This window comes from Sprattus sprattus (genome assembly GCF_963457725.1).
Source record: "Sprattus sprattus genome assembly, chromosome: 5".
Classification (NCBI taxonomy): Eukaryota; Metazoa; Chordata; class Actinopteri; order Clupeiformes; family Clupeidae; genus Sprattus; species Sprattus sprattus.
This window is the reverse complement of record NC_137924.1, coordinates 11,994,760-12,004,558: the sequence shown is the minus strand read 5'-3', so window position 1 is coordinate 12,004,558 and position 9,799 is coordinate 11,994,760. Positions and strand designations below refer to the sequence as shown.

At 47.4% G+C, this 9,799-nt stretch overlaps 1 protein-coding gene across 1 annotated transcript in view; it reads left to right on the top strand.

Moving 5' to 3' along the window:
- Nucleotides 1–9,547, top strand: part of atf2 (activating transcription factor 2) — a 20,171-nt gene extending 10,624 nt beyond the window's left edge. Inside the window, exons 4-7 of the mRNA XM_080839899.1 lie at nucleotides 1–73; nucleotides 599–805; nucleotides 3,727–3,832; nucleotides 7,366–9,547. The exon at nucleotides 1–73 is cut by the window's left edge and continues 125 nt beyond it. Of these exons, the coding sequence (XP_080696025.1) occupies nucleotides 1–73; nucleotides 599–805; nucleotides 3,727–3,832; nucleotides 7,366–7,610 (631 nt within the window). The 3' untranslated portion in view covers nucleotides 7,611–9,547. The remainder of the gene's footprint in view (nucleotides 74–598; nucleotides 806–3,726; nucleotides 3,833–7,365) is intronic.
- Nucleotides 9,548–9,799: the final 252 nt, after the last annotated feature.

The following is a 9,799-nucleotide window of genomic DNA, read 5'->3' as shown; positions in this document are numbered from 1 at the left end:
AACCCCGGCCCCGCCAGAGGAGCCCTGCCCCCAGACACTGCAGCAGCCCGCCACCTCCACCACGGAGACCCCCGTAAGCACCCTAGTCACACACACACACACACACACACACATATACACACACACACACACATATATATATATATATATATATATATATATATATATATATATATATATAAAGATAGATAGAGAGAGATCAGATTTCATTAAAAATATGTCCGTTAACATAGTCTCAAACCAACATTGTCATGCTGTAAAAGAGGTAATCTATTCAGGAGTCTTTCAGGTAGTTCTATCAAATGTCCTTGATTGTTCATACCAGGTTGATCATGTGAAGATGTCTGCCTTTTGAAGGTTATCTACACATTCGCCCCTCTGTTTGACCCCCACAGGCCTCCAGTTAACCTCCTGAGAACATATTTTCATGGATAATGTACTGCACATTTAGCACACTTTAGCCCAGTGTTTTGGTTGGCATTGCTGTGAAGGAATGGCACTCTGAGTACACACTTGTCAGTTGTGAACACAAGTTTAGATGAGTAGATTTGGTTGCGTCGTCCGCTCCTCACCTGCGTCGCTGCTCTTGTTCCTACAGGCGTCTCCGGCGCCTCCCGCCCAGCACACACCCAGCACAGGCGGCCGCCGGCGCCGCTCCACCAACGACGACCCCGACGAGAAGCGCCGCAAGTTCCTGGAGCGCAACCGCGCCGCCGCCTCCCGCTGCCGGCAGAAGAGGAAGGTGTGGGTGCAGTCGCTGGAGAAGAAGGCCGACGACATGAACTCCATGAATGGCCAGCTGCAGGTAGGCCTTAGTCCCTCTGAGCCACTTCCACACTCTCAAAACCACAACAGGAAACAAGCCTTTTATGCGTACACCTGTTCTAGCCTAGTGGAGCATATTTATCATGACCTCTACTCCTGTGGCGTGTTAATGTCCAGAACTGCGCCGCAGACTCCATTTCTTTGCCAAATTTGCAGCCCCCCTGGATGTGTGTGCGCTTGTGTGTATATACATGTAACAGTGAGGACGGCGGGTGGCGTGCGTCATTGGCTAATGCAGTGATGAAGTCGTTAATAGCGATTAAGAAATGTGTCAGCGTGACAGTGGAGCCCCATGCGTTGAGGCTCCCCCTGCATCGACACGTCCCTGTCAATAAAGACATACACTCCAGATGTCAGTGCTGCGTGAGCGTGTCCGCGCCCCCCCCCCCCCCCCGGCACCCCCCCCCCCCCCACTCCGATCCATTACCCGTCGTCTCCGTCTCCTCAATGGCCTCCCGAAAAAACATCTCCTGGGGAGGAGTCGTTGTCTCCAGCCCTTCATTTCCGCAGGAAGCAATTAGGACGCAACGCTGACAAGTTCGAAACAGTTCACGTAACCGTTGTCTCCGTGCTGATGTGCTCACGAGGCCCAGGGTGCACTGCGTCGACGTTCCAGACAATTTAATGAGATGTTCTGTTTATTTGCGCGCTTGTCTTATCTGCTCTGGTAGGGAGAAAAAAAACAGAGGCAGTGGGTATGAGAGAGAAGGGGGGGTGGAGGGGGGGTCGATTGGGTGTTCAACGGGAGTGGGGTGGGGGGAGAGCTATTAATATGTGATGGAAAAACAGGCGGCGGCTGATGAGCTCGATGTAAGCCACTAAGGGTTAAATTAATGCAGGCAGATGAAGGTGGTAAGAGAGAGAGAGAGAGATGGAGATGGAGGGAGAGAGAGCGGGAGAGAGAGAGAGATGGAGATGGAGGGAGAGACAGGGAGAGAGGGGGAGAGAGGGGGAGGGGACAGGCAGCCCGAGGGTGTGGAGAGCGGAGCTGTTAACTGTGAAGAACGGAACAACTCAGGGCGAAAATTGAATGTCAGAGAATGAAAGTGTTCTTTATATGAAGGCATTAATCAGTGGTGCTGCTATTTTTTTTTCTCTCTCTCCTCCTCCTCTTCTTTTTTTTTGGTAATAACTCCCATGCTGCCACGTTGGCCTAGCTGATCAGTGGAGTGGGCCTTAATGATGCACGATTACTTTAACATCATCCTTAAGCGGCTCTTTAATGAGTCAGAGCCAGCAGGCATGTTTGGCTGGAAGGCAGGGCTCTCGTCTTAAAGGCCGCGCTCGCTCTCCTTCCTCCAAACCCCGCACCCCGCTCACCAAAAGTTTGAGACCGAGTTAGTTGTGTTGTTGTCGGTCAGCGGCCTGCCCTGTGTCTCGCTTTGGTGGGGGGGGGGGGAGATACTCTCGTCATCACCACTCTCTCTACTCCCGTCTCCAGTGGTGCCGTTTCACACACCAAGGCGTGGAGCGTTTGTTAGTGGGGTAGTGATAGTCTGCCTGTGCCCACTCCTAGATTACTCCATCATCCTGAAAAACACTATTCCCCCTGTCAGGTAGCCCCCATACACAGTGCTGAAGCTATAATTAGCTGACTGCATAGGAGCCCTGGTGGATGGCGAGAGGTCCGCCCCTAGCCTCCTCGCGTTGCCTGTGTAATTGTATTGTGTTGGAGTGTCATGTAAACCCAGTGGGTTGTTTCTTTTACAGGCTGCACCTGTATAACTGGAAAGATGTGTGCCGGGGCAAGAGAGAAGGAGAGAGGGAAAGAGAGAGAGAATGGGAGAGAAAGAGAGGGAGAAAGAGAGAGGGAGAGAGAGAGATAGGGAGAGGGAGAGAGAGAGGGGGAGAGGGAGAGAGAGAGGGAGAGAGGGGAGGAAAAATGAGGTGAAATGAAAAACGGCTCCACAAAAGTGGCGCTGCGTGCTGTAATGGGACATGGCAGCGAGCGCAGTGCGGAGATATGTAGGGCTCCGCCAGCTGTGTTTAAATCTGTTTCACAACAGCCCCGGCTCGCCAAGACCAGCTAGGCTAAACAGATGGAATCACATAAATTGGCCGCTTTTAGACTAATAGATTAAGCTGCCGTAGTCCTCCCAGCAAAAAAAAAAAACAAGGGAAGAAGAGACAGAGAGAAAAAGAGAGAAAGTGAGGGAGTAGAGGAGGGCAGAAAAGAGTTTAAATCTGCCATAGGGGTGTATTGGGCTGGGCTGCGGGCTGCTCTAAATCCAGTGGAAGTCACCTTCAGCGTGATGTGCCCTCTCTTTAGCGCATGCAGAAGGGCTGGCTCCCGCGGGGGCTGTAACGACAAGGGAGTGTAAATCTCAGCAGAATCCACAAAGTTGTGCTGACAGTAGGAAGAGCTCACCTCTGACAAATGTGTTGGTCGGCGGCCATTAAAGGACCATGATTATGGCGCGCGAACAACTTAATTGAAAAAGTGCGGCCGTACTTTATCTCCGTGTCATCTGTTCTGCTGTTGCACCGCTGCAGTGCTGTGTCCAAACAGGTGAGCACTTAACAGGGATTGCATGTGAAACACCAGAGGAGAACTCACCACAGAGGAGTCACACCAAGATAACCTGGCCTCCTGCCACCTGTTAAGATTAGAATACACTCACAAGTCTTACAGTTTGCCTACATTTGCATAGGTTTACATAGTTAAACAAAAAAAAAGCATTGATTTATTTATCCTGTGTTTATGACGACACTCTAAGCTCAACTGGTCACAAGTTCATTCTTCAGTTTGAGAAAAAAAAACCTGTAGTGTGGTCATGTGGAAAGATCCACATGTTGCCTCTGTGTCTACTAAAACATTGAGATCTCATTTGTGTAAACTGTATGTTTTTGTGTTTGTGTGTGTGTGTGTGTGTGTGTGTTTGTCTGTGTGTTTTCCTCCAGAGTGAAGTCACCCTGCTGAGAAATGAAGTAGCTCACTTGAAGCAGCTCCTCCTGGCTCATAAAGATTGCCCTGTTACAGCCATGCAGAAGAAGTCTGGCTATCACTGTGAGTAATGTTCCATTATCCACAGCCCTGGGCTCTCACTGAAATCCATCCAAAATGAGGCCGGCCAACCGCTGGAGGGACAAACCACTCTCCATCTCCACTCTCTCTCGCTCTCTGCTCCTCTCTCTCTCTCTCTCTCTCTCCCTCTCTCTCTCTCTCTCTCTCTCTCTCTGCTCCTCTCTCTCTCTCTCTCTCTTTCTCTTTCTCTCTCTCTCCTTCGTCCAGCTTATTTGCTGCTATCTCTCTTCTTGTTCTTCCTCCTCAATCTCTCTCTCACTCTCTCTCTCTCTGTCTCTCTCTCTTCCTCTCTCTCTCGCTCTCTCTCCATCTCCACTCTCTCGATCTCTGCACCTCTCCTTGGTCCAGCTCATTTGCTGCTATTTCACTTCTTGTTCTTCCTCCTCACTCTGTCTCTCTCTCCCTCTTTCTCTCACTCTCTCTTTCTCTGCGGCTGATCTGAAGGCTAACTGACTGAGCAGTGAGATGTCCTGTGCTCCTGCCTCTTAGAGAAGAGAGATAAAAGTTTAAGGGGAGTACAGATGTATGCTCTCAGGGCCCGGGGGGCTTAATTAAAGGTCTGATAGAGGTTGATAGGGGAGACGGGCCTGCCATTAATGCAAGGCTGTCAGCTCAAGTGCGATCTGCACAAATGCCTCCCCATTTGAATTTGACGTGAAGCCCCATCAACGCCTTTAGACAGACTCTGTGAAAACACGAACGAGTTTCCTGGGGATGAACTTGGACACGTTTGATGAAACCCTGTGATGATCCTGCCCTTCCCTTTTGTCTGCCTTGGGGGGGGGGGGGGGGGGGGGGGTCCCTTTTTTTTTGAGGATGGCGTGTTGTAAGTATTGTTAATGTCCCCAGTGCTGAGAATGCAGTTGAAGGACACTGTAATTGAGAGTCATCTTCGGTTGTTATCCTTTAATGATCTGTCTTTGAGACGGGCAAATCTGTGGACGCCTGTCTTCCATATGCACCCACTTCATATCAATTACTGTTGTCAGGGGAACAGGGGAGGTGGTTGTCTGGCGTTGGGCATGCAGACACGGTGGCAGCTCCTCCGGTGTTTGTTGTAAAAGTTAATGGCTGGCAGTTTTAAGGCGAAAGTATGCGTAAGCAGTTTTCTGCCTCCAACGCCCCCATACTTTTGTAATTCTGTTCCCCCAAATATTCCAGAGCAGTGCTGTTTGGGGGGTTCTGATGTGGCTTTTAGAGAGCTCCTACAGTTCTGTCCCTTCAGCTCTGTCCTCCTCTCCAGGCGGATCGCAGGGCTCCACGCAGACACATTTGCCTGCTGCCCACGTCTGCCAGTGACTTGTATTGACAATGATGGCATGCAAAATAGGTCCATTATATCTCTGCACTTGACAGGATCATCTCTTCCCTTCTATTCTCTTCCTCCGATTCTGTCTTCTCTCTCCTTTCTCTCTCCCTCCCTCTCTTTCTCTCTTTCTCTCCCTCCTCTCTCTCTCTCTCAGAGAGGTGGCATCGCAGCCTGCACAGTTCATTATGTGTCTCTATTGTTAATGGAAGAGGGGAAGTGACACGCTTTATGCACATTAGAGGACTGATGGCTTCCTGGCTGTATTGAGTTGTCAGGCGGCAGACTCATTTTCTGTTGTCTGGATTTTTTTTTGTGCTGCTTTTAAGGTGGGGTGGTGTTTGAAATGAATGGGGCCATCCTTTATGCCGGCGCAGTAGGGATGTGTTGGAGACCTCTGCGAGAGGTTGTCTGTCAGAGCCTCCCCTAATGTAATGAAACAAGGACTCTCTGCTTCAAAAAAATTACAGTATCTGCCATTCAGCCACCTTCCAGAGCGGTAAACAACCAGCGTCCGGCATTTATGATCCCCCCCCAACAACCCCACCACACAAAAAATAAATAGATAAATAAAAGAAAGAAAGAAATGGCGGCCATCTACCTCCAAAAGATGTCTCCCGGAGCAACATACATCCTGTGTAATGCCATAATGTATTTGGGGGAATTTGTCTGCGTAAAGGCCTCAGCCATCCGTCTGTGTTTGAGCGGAGGGTCCGGGCCAGGCAAGCCGCTTACTCTGCGCTCTCCTCCCGTCAGTAGCGTCGGTCTCTTGGGCCGGGGGGGGGGGGGTCCTGCCTGCTGTCTGTTAACTCTTTTAATGATTGAGCTGAGCCGCAGCTATGGCAGGTGGGAGAAAATTACCCAGCCTGCCCTGCAAACAAGCCAGGCCACGCTTGCTCTTGGCAGCCCCGGCTCTCCATCTGCTAGCCGGAGAAATCCAGATTTTCGTAGGGGGTGAAAAAAAGACAGACAGAGAAAGAACGAAGGAGAGAAAGAAAGCATCAGAAAGAGACGCCACACACAAGCCACGGCAGCCCTGGTAGAACTGTGTCTGATAACACATAATGCTTACACACACATTCCACACAGGCCTTAGCCTAATACCATCTGAGGTAATTATGTTCATTTGAGTGTGTGGAATCCAAATAGGGAAAAATACTTGACTGATTCACGTGCAGATGACCTTATGGAGGGCTGGAGAAATGGAGGGGATATTTATGGCCCTTTGACACAGGCTTGTTCTTAGCCACTCGTGCCCTGGAGAGGCAGTGCGAGCAGAAGGCCCTTTTAAAACGGGGCCATGGCTTGTCTTTATGGCAAATCCCATATTCCACAATCGGTATCTCCCGTTCTCAAATACCAAACCAGAGTCTTAATTACCCGCTGCCATTTGCACTGACTCCATGTCATTAGCAATATTAATTATCAGAGTGGTTCACATTCCTTTTACGAGTCAGAGCATGGGAGAGGGTTTTTTTTCTTCTCGTTTTCCCCCCCCCACCCCCCTCTCTCTCCCCACCCCTTCATCAGGATCCAATTAATTCAATGCAACTGCCTAACAGCTGGTGGCATTTCGACTCCGAGTCTTGCCTACTCTCCGGTGTGAGCATCGTTAAAATCAGGTGCTGTAATCATCTGTCGCTGCAGTAGTTGGCAAGGTAGCAAAAAAACAAATGGGAGCGCAGGGGAGGGGTGGCGCAGCCCAGCCGAACGCCACAGAGTGTAATGTGCCCTTATGATGTTGGTTTAAATTGACATTGTAACTTTAATTAAAGGTTATAAGGCACTCGTTGGGATTTAACTGGATCCTTTGTGCTCATCATTCCCCGCGTAGCGGCGCTGGCTTTGACCTGGACTTTAAAAAAAAAGAAAAAACTCCACAGGCATAGTTGGAGACTGAACGTGTTCAATTTGTGCTGCAAGTGCACGCACACACACACACACACACACACACACACACACACACACACACTCTCACACACACGTACTGTATTAAGATATCTCTTTGTGTGTACAGTATGTGGGCTCTATGCCCTGCTGTGTTGCTTTGAGAACCAACCCCTAATTGCCATGGGGAATGATCAAGAGGTTTGACAACAGTGTTTTGATGAGCTGAGTTTTGAGAGTACTAATTGCCATGGCTAACATGTGTCCGTCCTTACCCTGCTCTGTCTGTCTGTCTGTCTGTCTGTCTGTCTGTCTGTCTCAGGTACGGAGAAGGAGGACAGCTGTGAGGACATGTCTGTACCGGGCAGCCCCCAGAACGAAGCCATTCAGCACAGTTCCGTCAGCACGTCCAATGGGGTGACCACCTCGGCCGCTGCTCCCGCCCCCGAAGCCACCCCCGGCCCGGCCCCCGCCCCCGCCCCCGCCCCTGCAGACCAGAGCACAGAGGAGACCCAGCCACAGGTGGGCGGGGCCCCCAGCACCCAGTCCCAGCCCTCAGGGAGCTGATCGCACGGACCATCACACAGTGCTTTCCCAGCAGCCACGCTAAGCCGAGAGGACTGGACACACACACCCACCCTCCCTCCTCCTCCTTCTCCTCCTCCTCCTCCTCCTCCTCCTCCTCGGCTCTTCAGTCTGGAGAACATTTGTGCTACTTTTCCTTTGACTTCTTCCATGCCCATCTCTCCTCTTTTCATTCTGTCTGATTTCTTGATTTAAAAAAAAAAAAAAAACAAGAGTTGGTGAAGATGCAAAAGAGGGAGGGCACTTTACAGATTGTGTGAATATGGAACTGATTGTTATTGTTTATGTTTACTCTATTTATTATGCGATTTCTACATATCTCTCTAAAGCACAGAACTCATGGAGAGCTGGAAGGGTTCTGGGTTTGTTATGAAGAGCGAATCAGTGTGTGTTGATGACGAGAACCTCTTAACCAAAGTGTGTTGTCAAGTCATTTAGGTTGGCTTATTTATTTGTTTTGTTTATTTTCTTTAAAATCATCTCTCCTGAGTACTATCTGAAGGTTAAAAGAAGGAGCAGTCACTTTTTATTTCTTCGCCTTTGTTCCATTTTGCACACAACGAGAGATAAAGGGTTTGTTTACCTTAGTGTTTAACTGTTCACACGTTAAGTACTGGCAGCTTTTAGACATAGATTTGATTACCTGTCTTATTATAAACTTAAGTGGTGGAATTTGAACTGACATTTAGATAATTTTATCTTTTTGTTGTGAGTGGGTAGTTTGGCTACTCTAAGTGGCATATCTGTGGTTTGAATGTTTGAAAGTGACCTCCATATGTAAACACTTGTCTTAAGGAGGGACTTTTTGGGTAGAAATTTCCGTGTTCAAGCGCAGTGCTTTGACCAACATTCCATGTGTAGATTGTTGCAGGAGCAGTGATTGTAGGACTATAATACACTCTTCATCTTTCTGGCTTCTCCTTGATGTGCCATTAATGTGCCATTCATTTTTCACCAAGGATGAGTTTGCAAAACAGCTGTATAATATTGTTTATAATTTAGTATTTTTTTCTTTTCCTAAAGATTTTCATGTGCAAGGTTACTTGGAATGGGACATAATCATGAATTCCTTCAATACTATTTCTGCTTACTGACAAGTGACTGTCTGATGCTTTGGTGTGTGGTCTGTTGGAACACATTGAAAGAAAACATTTGCTCTGTCTTGCTCATTTTAGTTGTTTAAAAAAAAAAGAGAGAGAGACAAAAATACATTTTTGGAAACATTGTAAATGGCATCATTAATGATACATTGTATGTGATCCTTCCAGATGTTATGTACATGGTTTGTATTAGCGTCTTAAGATTAAGCTTTATTACTTTTATGAAGTGGAGAAAAAAATCACTTGAAGACTCATCCCAGTAAGGTTTTCTCACCTCGAGAATCATTGGCTTGTTTGTCCCTGGAAGACATTCAGAAATATTTAAAATGTGGATGACAGGACAAGACGCTGCTCTACCAATGTTAAGAGGAAAATAAAACATTAGGAAACATATGTATGTTTAACTTCCACTACTTAGTACTGCAATTAAGCATAGTGATAATTATGAATTAAGTGTAGGTTCCGAGGCATAGCATCATACTCTTTGAAATCCACTTGCCTTCTCTTTAAAGATGCATTGGCTTACTACTGTGTAGTTCTATGAGACATTGATACATTCTTTCTCTTTTTAAATATTCTCTGTTTGGAATTTGTTTTTTTATTAGTTCAAGAAATCATTTGTACTGTCACTGTTATGTGCTTATCTGCATGACTTAATGATTCTCTGAGAGAATTAGACCAATATTTACAATCATGTCTCGGATATTTGCAGTTGAACTTGGCGTGATACCTTCCGTTGGAGCCAGGCTGTCCCGGACGTATGAAGGGTCCTTGACTTTGTTAAGCCCTGGCTCAACTACATGAAACAGGATGTGATATTATTGTGTTGGCAGTAAACCTGTAACTTGTGAAAGTTATGTATAAAGTACCATAAATTAATAAAATGTTGTAATAAATCTTTTAATTTCTCTTTAAAAAGCAGTCATAATTTCTTAAAATCAGCAGTGCCGTGCCTTTCTCTGACACCAGATGTCCCCTACATCATTGTGCTTTAAATGGTTTGTGTCTTTCTTTCTCCTTATCCAGGAAGAGAAACGGAGAAACGCCTTTAACAGCAATGGAACACTCTGC